Source organism: Dermacentor silvarum, chromosome 5 (genome assembly GCF_013339745.2).
Source record: "Dermacentor silvarum isolate Dsil-2018 chromosome 5, BIME_Dsil_1.4, whole genome shotgun sequence".
Classification (NCBI taxonomy): domain Eukaryota; kingdom Metazoa; phylum Arthropoda; class Arachnida; order Ixodida; family Ixodidae; genus Dermacentor; species Dermacentor silvarum.
In genome coordinates, this window is record NC_051158.1 from 81,626,669 (window position 1) to 81,640,473 (window position 13,805).

The following is a 13,805-nucleotide window of genomic DNA, read 5'->3' on the forward strand; positions in this document are numbered from 1 at the left end:
TTGGATTATCTTGAAAGTAAGCTGAAACAGCGCAAATAAACATGGTCAAGCTCACAAGCAAACATGGAAAAGCTCGTGCTAAATATAACACCCTTTATACACGTACCGTTAAGCCGCAATGCGCTTTCCGCAACATTGATTGCGGACAAGATCGTTTTCAAGAACTGAAAATTGCAGCTCAATTACTAACGTTCGTAAACAAGCACCTATAACGTCAACTTGAACACTTTAAACAAGCTCATGCGGAAATAAAAATGACGCCAAATGCACGAGATGTTATCCGCTAAAAATGTCCCGGGGATTTTCCGCTCTAGTGCGCTCCCGAAATAGGATGGAGTGCCTGAGGAAGTGAGAATCCATATCAAAAGGATCAGAAAAGCTTCAGCAGCTATGCAACCAGGAAGGAAGAAAAAAATACGGGGTCACTTCAATGCCGTAGCATGACACGACGCACCATTTCGACCGTCCTTTAATCTATTTCCCCCCTTTCTTCCAAAACAGTGGTTTATCAGTAACCACTGACTACAGGAGCAATTCAGGCTGCTCAGCACTCGTGAATGGCACAAGACAAATCGTGCTGCCTCGTCAGCTCAAGCGAGACAAAAATTAAGCGACGTTTATGAAATCAGCACCGCGCACCTTCAGGCGACTAGGCCTACACGGTCGCTGACTACGCATGAAATCATCGGCACATGGTTGCGTACAAATATTTTGGAACATCGAAAGGAACGCAGAAACAGCGCCCATATTTCGCATGCAGCCTAGTGAAACAACCAGACGGCTTACCGTAAGCGCCGCCCTCAACGCATGACGCCAACAGCTCCCACGAAGCCTAGGACGACGCGACGCTCGTACTGGGTGCTTCGGACGACGACGTCGAGCTAAGCCTAACGCTCGTGGAACACTCAAGTTTGCCTTCGATGGATCAAAGCTGGCGCGACAACGAATTTGCGTCACTGAGGGACGCGGCGAAGCTCAGCGCACGGCGACAAAACAACGGCCAGGGCTTCGCACTCGGGTGAGAAAAAAAAAAAAAGAAAAAACAATCTACGTGAACGACATTTTCAAACAAAATTAACGCGTACTCCTCAGTCAGAACGACAACGAAAATCACCTGTGCGTCAGCCACAAACAGCTGCCGCAGCGCCGTTTACAGCAAGGTGGTCGATCTCCGAAGTACAAAAATTGCCTTAACAAGTACGAAACTTGAAATATCCTTGCATATATATAAATTATCTAAAACATTATTTGTAATATTAAGCTCAGTCTTGTAATATTAAGAAAAACATTTGACACTCTAGTGACTTTTGTGGAGTACTTTAGCGCGATCGACGAACTGTGTCCTAAACACTGGTCAATGGACCTCTTCGGCGTTTTGCCGTGAGGCCTGTAGCCGTGCGTGTACCCTCCGCTTCATGTAACTTCAGTTAAACCGAGTTTTTACACGCATCCGATTACGCCGATTATCACCGGCTACGTTTTCGTACGAACATATTCGCAATGATGGGCGATCAGGAGGAATACGACGTCGAGGTAAGCCTGCTCGACGTTGTTCATCCGTGCCGCAATATGTCGTGCTTCTCGTCAAAACGACGCATGTCAGGTTGCCACTGTGGTGCTGGTTTTCCACAAAACAAGCGGGATGAAGTGTATGTGATCCAATTCGTTATACCGAGGAGAAGTCAATTGGACTGCGTCGTTTGTTTGAACTGGTGGCATGACCCCGTGAAATGCATGTCACCGGTTCAAGTGCTACACATGTACAGACCTTAAAATGAAAGCGATGAAAAATGATGTTCCTCGTTGTAACTCTTTTCCTTATTTTCTTCACAAAAACAGTACGTCGATAACTTCGGCTACCCGATCCACGACGCCGATCCTCATGGTGAGTTCAACATACGTAGGTATGCTTGCCGGTAAACTTTGAAAAAAAAAAAAAAGAAAGAAAGAATCCTGCAGGATTTTGTCGTGTGGCTGCTGTGAGGAATGTAGAAGCACACCTCATGTGTGCTACTGTATGTTTTGTCCTAACGAGTGACCATGGTTTGTTGGTCGAGAAAGGTGCTAAAAAACACCAACCAGAAAACACAAGCAATTTTGGCTCAGCAAGCCTTATATGTAAGCATTTTGTCGCGGCCGTACATTTAAAATATAGTAAACTATGTATAAACGAAATTGGCAGGGGCTGCCCCTTAGTTTCGTCTTACAGGAAAAAAAATTCAAATGCCTTCATTCGGTTTGGCAATTTCCTGGCGTCGAGCGTTTTAGCAACTTTCACTAAAAGGGGTCACGAGCTCCGAATGGGTAGCATTGCACTGCGAGTCACCTTTACCTGAAAATTTCAGGCTACAATGCCGGCTACAAGCTTACCGAGGCCATGCAGAGCACGCTCATGTTCCTCAAGAAGGCAATCCAGGAGGGAAACCTGTACGAGATTCAGAGCGTCTACGAGAACAAGTAAGTCTCCCCAGCTTAGCTTTAGACAAACTCGCAAAGCGTGTGGCTGTGAAGACAGGGCTACCTGATAAATACAGTGGTCAAATATCAGGTGTCCCAGCTGCCTCGTGTTTCTGGGTCAAAGGCACATTTTGATACTTCATTTTGATACCTTCGTCTCACAGACTGGCACAAATCTGCCCTTATTTCTTCTATGCATACATTCTTCTCAATGCCAGGTACCAGCACACCTGCTGGCTTGTATGGTCGTTCAGGCAGATTTGTTGCTGTATTTGTTTGTTTTCGGCTGTCACATGCGTACAACATAGAAATATCAAACACTGCTCAGAGGCTGTCGATGGCCCTTTTGGTCCACACCTGTGAGCAAGCGCAAATCAATCAAAGTAGCAAAAGTCACCTGGCTCCACTGTGCTTCTTGCTTAATGTTTTTAACCTAGTGTTAAAAAAAAAAACAAAAAAACTTGTTTCAATGGAAATGTTAAGGGTTGAGACAAGCACAGCAGGAGAGGTAAAAAGAGTAATCTTGGTGGCAGCTGTCACCACCCCACTTAAAGGGTTCCATCCATTTATGAGCTCCTGCTGTGGCACTTGCTGCTGTGCTGAGATGAGTACAGGTGTTTATGTAGCCTGCCTGTAAACTTTGAGGAGAGGCTGCGAAGGCTTGTTACCATGGTTATCGAAATGAAAGTAAAGGAGACATAATCACCCTCACTAGTCTTGTTCACTTAGGCTTATGAAAAGTGAAAGATGAATTAAAAGCACAATGGACATGGGCATATGACGTGACTTACAAGGACTAGCTGAAGAGACCCAAAAAAGCACAGAATGTCGCAATGGTGTCGAAAATGTGCACATGTGACAGCATAATATCCATGCTTAGAGATATAAATTATGGAGCCAACCATACTGAGAGGACTTGTGAAATAAAAAAAGGGCAGAAGCAAGTGAAGGGTTACGGCTTGCTGCAATGCTATTGCGAACCTGCTAAGCATCACATGTGTGCAGCTTTCCGCTGTGTCAGTTTCAGTGTCTGTTGGCCACATGGTGGTGCCACAGTCTGCTTCGTTGCTGGCAAAAAACGAGATGGCATGGCTTGGCAAGCACAAGCTGAGAACGAGCTAGCCATTGGGCTGGACACTGATGCGACTGGCCGGAGCAGTGGCATGACTCCTCTTTGCCAGTTGGCCCACAGCCACTGGCTGCCAAGTCAAAAGCCAACACACATTCGCAATGACACCTTTGCATAGAATGTTAGGGGCCTTCCATGTAATGTGATCAACTTAATAACAACAACTGATTTATTACCGCAATGAAGGTGACAGGGCGGAGCTTCCGAACCGTGCGCTTGCATCTCTTTTTAATTGCCAGTTTGTCAGGCCGCTTGTGTTCCCTCTCGTGACTGGTGAAACAACTCGCCATTGCAGCCTCGCCAAGCTGATGGAACAGCACAGCAAGGTGATGCCGCCACCAAACTCCAAAGAAATGGCCCACATCTTGGATGGTGAGCAAGCGTTCCGTCTGAGCAGCACAGGTGGTGGGAGTGGTCTCAGAACCGTCGCTACTTTCCCTGCAGACAGTGAAGTTGCATTCAAGATGGCAGTATCTTCGTCATATGCTATGTTTGCTATAACCATACACACTGATATTGGCAAAAAAAAAAAAAAGAATTGGGGATTTTATATTTGCTTTGGTTATATCAGTATTCATTATATCGAGGCTCAACTGTTGTGACAATGAAACCTGTAAATTGAATTACATGAAAGGTGTAAATAATCTGAAGCGGATAGGCCAGTATAGTCCATATTAGATTTGCTGACATTGTGTAATCGGTGACTGGCATAAAATTGAGCCCTTGGATTTCCCTTATTCCTTCCACTCGTATGTGGCTTTAGTTGCAAAAACCCATGCACAGCTGTTGTGAGCACGGTGACACTTCTCTGCTAGGTACAGCCAGCAAAAAGTGAAAAATTCAAATGAGAAATGCCGATGAGCACATCTCCTATGCACCATTACTTGTTTGTGCAACATGCATTTGCTCTTTAGCTGTTTCCTAAGCATGGCACAGTCTCATATGTACGTTTTAGAGACTGAAATCAAGGCAGTGTTACAAATGAAGGCGAACTTGGAAACTTAACAACACATTCAAGTCGTGCTCAGCTTGTTCTTGTTTGAACTTATGCTTATAGTGCATGTGATGTGGCTGTGTTGCCAAGCCTGGAAATACGTTCTTGTAACATCAATTCTTTTTCCAACAGATCATATCTTCATGATCCTGTACAAGGAGTTGTACTACCGACAGATCTATGCTCGGGTGAGTATGGGGACCGCGCTCGAGCTATTGGCCGCAAATTGTAGTGCGTTAATTCAATGCTCAGGAGCTATTTCCTTGTGGTGGCTTTAATTTTTACTCGTTTATTTGTTTTGAACTGCCGAACTGTGGTAACACTGTCACTGCAGCATGTGTAGGAGTTGATACGGAAAGATTTGCTTTACCTGATGACTTACAAGTATGAAAGGGAAGAACAGTGCAGCCGCGCACCCGACAGTAGCACGACGGTACAGTGGACACCCATCTGGGTTTTTCAGAAATAGTTCGTTGAAGAAACATTTGCCCTTCCCAGAGGGGTCAAACCCGGGACCAACCCATTTCTGGGGCTATCACTCTGCCTTTTGCCATATTCAATATATAACAAGTTGCATGTAATAGCATTTGTGATAATGGCCTGCTTTCTTGAGAAGCCTTCTTTGAGTTGTTGAATTACAGAGCTACCAGCTAATATTGGTGTGGCTTCCACCATCTTTTGAAGGAATGAGTAAATAGCTTTAACTGTGGTTCGTACTATAATGGCAACAACTACAGTTGGCCAATTATTCGGACATGCTTGTGTGCCGTTGGGACACCCCTCTGGCACCGTCACTAGTCCCGTAGACTTAATGTATTTAACTTATATTTTGGGCACCTTACAGCGCATCATGCGAGAATTCGGACTCTGATTGCACGGCCGTGTGTTAGTTTGGCCATCGAGTCGAGCAGAAATAGCAATATTTTCATTTTGATATGTCCCTGGCATGGTCAGTGGCCATGTCGCTGGAGCTGTGCGAAACCAAAGCTAGCGAAGCCTGGTCGATCTAGTAGTCCCAGATGAGTATTGAGTGCATGCATTGAGCGTCCTTTAGTCTATCTGTTGTGACAGCGTGACGATAAGTTGCGATTGTGACAGTAGCGACACCTTCGGCTTGATTCTATGCCACTCTTATCACCCACTATTCATGTCCGGTTTATCCTGTTGATAACGTGTGCAGAGTGTCGCTCTGACCACTAACGAAGTGTGAAAAGCTGAAAAGGAATAGCATAAAAGGCGTTGCTAGAAAATCACAGCCACGGAATGTCTGACAAAGCCTAACAATGTCTGACAAACTTGGGCCACATCCATCAAGAATCGCTCTCGAAAGATGCTTTCATTCTCACGATATTTCGCGTGACTAGCACTGGGCGCGTTGATGAGTGGCAGCGTTTCTGCGCAGTGATAATATAGCATGCTTGGCAATGTGCCAAGAATGCTGTCGGTCCTAGACACCGATGCGTCTTGCGATGTAGTCACGGGAAATTGAAGGTACCATATTTATTTCAATATAAGGTGAGGTTTTTTTTTTTTTTTTTTTTCAGAATCCTTAGCCCCAATGTCACCCCCCGCCTTATAGTACACGAATTTCGCCTTATGGTGTGGCTTCATGGCATTGTGAATTTCTTCTTACAGTGTAGCTTTACGGCAGCGTGCGCCGCTATGCCGTGAAGCCACACCTAAAGGCAAAATTTGCAGGTAATTCACACTCTATGTGCTGGAGCTCCCTTCTGCCCCTATGTCATGGTCACCATTTTGCGTTCTGGCTGCATTAGTAATTCAGCATTTCAGGTGATCCCTGCCGAGTCTGAATAATTCGTCGGCTACTCTAGGTCGCCTTATATTAGTATGCATAAGTTTTTTTTCATGTGTCCCTGAACTGCACCCTCGCCTTATATAATTGTGACCGCCTTATAATCGAATAAATACGGTATCTCTGAAAGTGATTATCCGAGAATATGGCGCACCCTTTTGGGCCACTTGTGGAATAATGTCACTTATTTTAAGGGAATCCGGTATTTTGAACTCCCGATTATTCAGACGTTCTGGCGGTCTGATTGGTAGGTGACTAATTATCAGTCGCCGACTGTAGTGCCCCTTAGTTGAGCACACATCATTTCATATTCAGTTCTGATCTTTGCAGTAATCTCTAAAATAATCATTTTCCATGGTGCTCAGAGTTCGATCATAACATGCATGAAAGTCATTTTTGTGACCATGGCTTGGCCTAATATTTGATTCTTTTTTCATCTGTTTGTTGTTGACCACAGGGGTCCCCAAAGATTGACGAGAGATTTGAGTCGTACTACAACTACTGTGCCCTCTTCAACTACATCTTGAGTGAGTATTGTTTCCTTTTTTCACTCCTTTTCTCTGTTTAGGAGGGACCTGCAAATGTTGAAATAGTTATTAGGGTTGAAGCCTGGAAGTTTTGACAATTTGCAGAAAAATACTAAAATTTACTGTTACTTAGAAGTTGCTTCTCTCTCTCTCCCTTTTTTTTAATGCTCCGTCTCTTTCTGTAAGAAAAGTGTTTACAGGACGATGACTCTAACCACACAATAGTTTCTGAAACATGGAACATATAATCATGAAGCTTACCATTCCTGCTGACAACATTGGTCACACCTTGTGTTTCTTTACATTCAAACGCACGCCAGTGACAACAAAGCTAACATTTTTCAATCCACATAAAAACGTAAATGCACTAAAATTGGCAACTTCACGGAGCATACATATTTCTCTAAATCAGTTCTTGTTTTATTTGTTGAATGTGGCGGAAATAAAAACAGATCTTTAAATCAACATCATTACAGCAATCCTTAACAAACACAGGCATTTTAAAATGAATTTGTAAAGATGGCAGGTACAGTATGTTAATAGCAGTGGAGCTCTGCCAACTTCATCATTTGTCTTATTTACTGTTGAGCTTAGACTGGCACTATACTATAGCAGCACTGAAATTTACCTAGACACGTGTGTGACCTTGTGACAGTGACCCTTTCAGCGTCACTAACATACTGGTTTGTTTTTGTGTTTCTGTCCCGGGCCGTGGCACTGACGTCAGGTAGGAATGTGAGGACCATACCAAAAGAGCATTTGCCATCATCTCTGACATTTTCTCCCTTTTGCATAACCAGAAGTAAACTGTTGTGTTTGTTTTATAATAACTGCAAAAAAAAAAATCTGAAAGGGTTAATAAAGTCAGAGCAGTCAGCTGATTTACAATACATTGTGCAGGTATCATGTAGACGACATCGTATAATTAGTAGCCAAAGCCAATTAGTGGCCCAGACAGTCCACAGTCCCTAGCCACGAGTCACGTCCACCAGGCATCTCGCTGTGGATGCTTGGAGTTCTGCACGTGGGAAAGAAACATCGATCATCGCACGCCAACAACGACGTAGCCAATTTTTCCTGGCAACGTAGCCCGATTTACAGCCGTTTCAGCGGTGTTTCCGTAGTGGTCGTTGGTGTGCTGGTCAGTGCCGAGAACTGGTGGCCGGTTACCTTGCTCAACCATTCACTTCCTCGTTGCAATGACCGACATTTTGAGAGTTTCCCTCACTTTCCTGGCTGTAAGATACAGCTCTATCTTTCCTGATCCCTGGAAGATAACCGCCCGGGGTGACTGCCCCTTTAACATTGGTGGGAAAAGTGAGCGGACTTCAGCTATTTCTTCAAGTTGTACACTCATTTACTGTGCCAGCAGCAGGCTCTCACACTAGGCACAGCCATGTTCTAAAAAAAAAAAAAAAAAAGGCTTAAGCTTGCACTCGGCTGCGCAAGGCTTGAAACAGCGAAGCTGGGCGATCGTAGGGGCTTATTATGGCTGATGCTAGGTTCTAACCTGGCTGGTGCTAGGTTGCCGCTGCCTCTCCCGCTTAGCAGCGACCTTGCTTCGCGAAGCGCGGCCTCTTTTTTCGGGAATACGAACTATCTTTGGGCGTCCCATGGCTTCTACTGATGAAGCGCCGCCGCGCACACGCTTACATAGCTGTTGCCTCAAGGTAAGCGCATGCGCCGATCCAATCATTATCACGGCGCATGCGCAGACCTCGGCGCGGCGGCGGAAACCGGTTGCATGCAGTGTCGCCGAGCTGCTGCCGACGCTGCCCACGTTTCCCCGGCGCGAACGCAGGAAACGTCCCACGGCTGCATCTGATCGAGCGCCGCCGCGCACCGGCTTACATAGCCTTTGCTCGCTGTCGGCACATGCGCAGTACACAGGCGGTAGGTTGCGCCAGGTGTTCTAATAGCTGCAGTGTCGCTCGTTGCCATGGCTACGGCGCGGCTTGCTTTCTGTGAAACACCATACTTTTTATGGCTAGCTTAAACAGCTTCGCTGTTAAAATGGTGTCCTTTGCAATGCCCACAATGTCATCCACTAAACTGTTGCCTGTTATGGCCTCTGAAATACGTGCACACATGCGACCAATCTCGCAACCTGTGTGGTGTGCTAAACTCGATACAAATTACTACCAAGTGCCAAATCGGTGCAGTAGTGTGTGCAATTCCCAACTGCACATGGGTGCAGGGACACGACTTCAAATCTCAACATAGTAGCGGTCGTGGTGGTAAAAAGGATTTCTTTTTCTTCACCCTGACTGCGTGATAAGGATGATGGTGACGACTGTCAACAGAAATGACGGACGGACGAATAGACCCAGCAAACCCAGTTTCGAGCATTTAGGTCATTGCCGTCGCAGTAAAATAAGTAGAACTGCTGATGTGGAATCTTCGAATCCATACCTTTTGATTGTTTTTTCTGTTCAGAAAATGGGAGCCCTGAACTGCCCTTTTATTTGTTAGAGCTGTTCTTTCTTAACTGAATGGTTCCCTTGTTTAGGAGAGGGGTGGGAGCGAATCTGTCTGGATGTGCTTGGCCACCCCTGCATACATACGGCATACCCGTCACGGTGGCTCAGTGGCTATCGCATTGCGCTGCTCAGCACGAGGTCACGGGTTCTATTCCTGGACACCGCGGGGGCATTCCAATAAGGGTGGAATGCAAGTACACTGATGTACCGTGACTTGGGTGCACGTTAGAGAACCTCGGGTGGTCAAAAATTAACCCAGAGCCCTCCATGGACTACGGTGCTCCTCATAGCCCACAGCGCACATTTTGGGTCGTTAAACCCCATTATTTAATCATTATTTTATAGTTTATAAGGTGTGGCTTCTTTTGAGAGACTCCTAAGCCTCAAAATCTTTTTTTTTTTTCCCTTTTGTTCTTCGTTTGCAGGCACTGATGGACCTGTGGCGCTGGTTCTTCCCAACCAGTGGCTGTGGGAGCTGATTGACGAGTTTATTTATCAGGTAAGACCCAATTATCAGGAAGAGCAAGTGCTGTAGCAGGGTTTTCCCCAGAAATTTTTGAGGGGTGGGCATCTTGCGATCAGTGGGGGCACACTTTCAACTACGCCCCTTTCTTTTCTTTTTTTTTTTTTCCGATACGACCATTCTGCCATTTTGAATTGTAAGTTCACCAGTTTTGCATTTTGGGCGCATTAACGGAGCTAGCATGAGCCAGTGATACTTCCTACCATGATCACCAAACTTTGCCGATACATAGAAACTCGCAGCTTGCCGCTGTGACAATGCACGCGAATCACGTGATTTAAATTTGCGTTGGCCAGTAAGAGTGCTTCCTGGGTCCACGTGGCAGCAGTACTGAATCGCAATGCCAGTTTTGAAAAAAAATTTGTTCCATTCTCTTGGTTTCATTTTTGCATGACAAAATACAGCATTATATGGCTATCTGTAGCTCAGATCTCTCCTGTTTATGATGGTTCCAAAATGATGGTTCCAAAATGGCAGTGCTGCATCAACAAAACTTCGGGCTCTTTAGTGCAATCGCACTTCCCAACGCCCACTTTTATATCCGATTTTTGTAGACAGCACACTAGAAAAGTGTGATGTCCTCAACTTCTAGGTCACTTAATAATATTTCCCCGTGTGATAAAGGAACGTCCGAGGATCTTGGGGGAAAAAAAAAAACGACGAATTAGAATAGTGCGTAGCATTTCATCTGCCCATTGTGGGGGGAGCCCCCGCGAAGGCTGTAGAACGGATTCCAGAAGTTTGACAACGTGATACATAGAGGCATTCAAATTTTGTTGCCCTGCCATTCTTTTGGGTGTTGTCTGCATGTTTTTCACACATCTTTATTTTTTTTTCTTCTTATTCATCAAAATCGTCTAAGTTGTACACAAGCTTTTTCTTCATATGTTATGTGCTTCTCTACTTGGACTATTGAATTCATTAACTCCCTACGCTGTTCCTGCCTAATAGTTTGCTGCATTTCTCACATGCCAATTTAAAATTATTATCTGTGTGCAAATTGTGCATATGCATTTCAAACTATTCGAACTTACATCATTTGGTGAACCCTCTCGCATGATGCGTGCTTTGTACCACCCACTGTTGTTGACGCTATGTAAAGGGACCGTGGCAAGAGCTCCTCATGCTTTTTGCCACGGCTTTTCCATTTGTCCCTCTTTTCACCGTAACATGAATGAAGCAAGGCTGATAGATTTGCCTGGGGAAGGATTTACAGTCGCGTTCCATATGAACTGTTACACAGGGCTTGTGGTTGATAGGGCACCTAGATTGCGCAGTGGCACTGACATACGAAAGAATTTGAAAATAAACACCATTCCAGTTACAGTAAAACTTTGTTAATTCGGATTTCACTGGGTTGCAAAAAAAAAAAAAAATGTTGAATTATTGGGGGGATCAAGAAAACAAATAAATGCTTGCTACACCAGTCTGCCTTTATCTACTGAATAAATTCGCAACCCTTGCTTCTATTTCGCACAGAATCTGTGCAGAAGCAGCAATTCTAATCATCTTTCGACTGATTAGCACGCACAGAATCGAGGGCCTTGGGAATTCCTTTCAGTGCGGCCCATTTGGTTGGGGTACAAGACCCACGTCTTTATCCGAGTAGACATGCTTTTCACTACCACACGCACATCCTGATTATTTGTTGTCTGAATTAACCGGTGTGTATCTAAATACGTCCGAATTAACGAGTGACCAAAGGACGAGTCCAGATTATCCGACCTAGCGAGGTTTTACTGTACTGGTATTTAGTAAACCAATTTTTTAACTCCAGCACCGTCGTGCGGTCTTGGGGGCCCTTTCATCCAGCATAGACACCATGTTGCAGCTCATGTTGAACGCGACTGTACATGTGGTGGCCAGGTCGTCTCAAGCTTTGCTAAACAGGTTTTTTTTATATTTTTTTTCCTCATTCTTCTTTTTTCTTTTCTTTTCTGATCCTTTTGAACACTGCCTTGGTTCTTATTTGCTGCAAATGAGTTCAAATAATTCCAATTCTGTCGCAAAAAAAAAAAAAAAAGTAGAAGATCATTCGAGCCATTGTCGGCAATGGCCAGCTGGCCTTTACTTCTTTATGATAAGGTGTAATGACTACTAACGGGTGTACTAGAGACAAATACAGAAGAAATTCTGGAACTTGCTAGCACAGTGTGACAGAAAATGGGCAACCATATGTCCATGTTATAGACACCTCATTCAGACATGCCATGCAAGAAAGAATCTTGAAAAATGCCAGACATCAGCGCTACTCCTTTCTGTGGGCATAAGTAACCAAACAGCCCAGCTACTGACTGACTTTCCACATTAAGTCAGAGTAAGAGCCAGGTGGCCTGATCATGGGCGTCCGTCTCTCTACGTGCAGTTCCAGTCCTTCAGCCAGTACCGTAGCAACCTGAGCAAGAAGACTCCAGATGAGATTGAGCTTCTCAACACCAACCCCAAGGTGAGTGGAGGCAGCGACACCTGTGGTGGGCAAGGTGAAACTTAGTTGTTGCTATGTTTATGTTGTTCTATACTCTTGCTGACAAGTTGTTACTAAACTTGAACCAGAGAGAGTGTGTCTTCCCAGTTTGCTGGTGACGGCATATTGATGGACAGCAGATCCTCGTAACAGATATATTTATCAGATGAAATTGAATCTATACAATGGGACAGGTGTGAGGTCAAGCGTGACAGTGACTCAGATTGTAATGCCTGTCACTCTAAAGTTCTCCTGCTCATCGGAACTGAGAAACCGCTTTTCTTGGAATGTGCTTAATTGGTTTTAATTGACTTAAAGTTAATCTCAGATAGCTGTGATTGAGGAAAGGACCGTGTCTGCAGTCGCTGATCGAGAATTTGGACTCGACGGGGACAGCCAAAACGTTCAAATAATCACCACAAGATGTGTTGGCATCTACGAGCGATGGCATTGTAGTCGCAATGCCAAGCATGCTAACTTGTGTAAGACTAGTACAAGATGCATTGGCATCTATGAGCAGTGGTATTCCAGGCACAGTGCCAAGCATGCTATCTTTGGCATGACTAGTGCAAGACGTCTACGTCTACGATCGACGGCATTCTTGGCACAATGCCAAGAACGCTATCTTATCACAGTGCGCAAACACAGCCTCCCATGGACTTTTCCGTTGCTAGGCATGCGAAATATTGCGAAAGTGAAAGTGTCTTTTAAAGTCGTCATACGAGAATACATCCCAAATTGAACAGCTGCTGGTTATGAACATAGGCAGGAGGATATAACCCCTGGAAGCCGGCCTCTCCCATAAAGATGCTCTTTGTTTCAGATCTGGAATGTTCACAGCGTCCTCAACGTGCTCCACTCTCTCGTCGACAAGTCTAACATCAACCTCCAGCTGGAGGTGTACACCCAGGGAGGTGAGGCGCCCGATTACGTTCTTTTACAGGGGGGGGGGGGGGGGGGTTGTTTTCGCTATCGGGTTGTATTTTACACTTGTTAGCGTATTGCTGCGCGAAGCGTGCAACTCGGGTAACCGGAGCCCTTTGCCATGATGCTGAGACTGATTGGCTGTAACTGACACCGAAGGCCAGAAACGCTGCAAATTTTGAATGTAACGAATATGCATGATTTGCCCACTGTACAAGCTATCATTCACAATTTATGTTAGCCATTGCCATAATGACACGCTCAGTTTATCGTTGCAACCTTGTGCCGATCTCCTGTGCAGGGGATCCCGACAGTGTGGCCGGGGAGTTTGGCCAGCACCCGCTCTACAAGATGCTGGGCTACTTCAGCCTGGTGGGGCTACTTCGTCTACACTCGTTGCTTGGCGACTACTACCAGGCCGTCAAGGTGCTCGAGAACCTCGAGCTCAACAAGAAGGTAGGCGATTGTCCACTTTCCAAGTAACTTGTGCTTGA

The 13,805-nt window shown here is 45.2% G+C and overlaps 2 protein-coding genes across 8 annotated transcripts in view; one reads left to right on the plus strand and one right to left on the minus strand.

Annotated features, from left to right (window-relative positions):
* Positions 1 to 1,126, minus strand: part of LOC119453526 (E3 ubiquitin-protein ligase RBBP6) — a 94,914-nt gene extending 93,788 nt beyond the window's left edge. The window contains exon 1 of one of the 3 annotated variants that reach the window (XM_049668222.1): positions 1,052 to 1,126. The gene's annotated coding sequence lies outside the window, so the exon portion shown is untranslated. Of the gene's footprint in view, positions 1 to 786 lie in introns of all 3 variants that reach the window. The other 2 variants (XM_049668224.1, XM_049668223.1) reach the window with 2 other exon arrangements.
* LOC119453529 (eukaryotic translation initiation factor 3 subunit L) overlaps positions 1 to 13,805 on the plus strand; it is a 33,481-nt gene that overhangs the window by 3,294 nt on the left and 16,382 nt on the right. The window contains exons 1-10 of one of the 5 annotated variants that reach the window (XM_037715576.2): positions 1,355 to 1,533; positions 1,840 to 1,885; positions 2,346 to 2,457; positions 3,882 to 3,958; positions 4,713 to 4,768; positions 6,851 to 6,920; positions 9,826 to 9,899; positions 12,289 to 12,369; positions 13,211 to 13,301; positions 13,613 to 13,767. In XM_037715576.2, the coding sequence (XP_037571504.1) occupies positions 1,501 to 1,533; positions 1,840 to 1,885; positions 2,346 to 2,457; positions 3,882 to 3,958; positions 4,713 to 4,768; positions 6,851 to 6,920; positions 9,826 to 9,899; positions 12,289 to 12,369; positions 13,211 to 13,301; positions 13,613 to 13,767 (795 nt within the window). In that variant the 5' untranslated portion in view covers positions 1,355 to 1,500. Of the gene's footprint in view, positions 1 to 1,354; positions 1,534 to 1,839; positions 1,886 to 2,345; positions 2,458 to 3,881; positions 3,959 to 4,712; positions 4,769 to 6,850; positions 6,921 to 9,825; positions 9,900 to 12,288; positions 12,370 to 13,210; positions 13,302 to 13,612; positions 13,768 to 13,805 lie in introns of those variants that run through there. The other 4 variants (XM_049668228.1, XM_049668227.1, XM_049668226.1 and 1 more) reach the window with 4 other exon arrangements.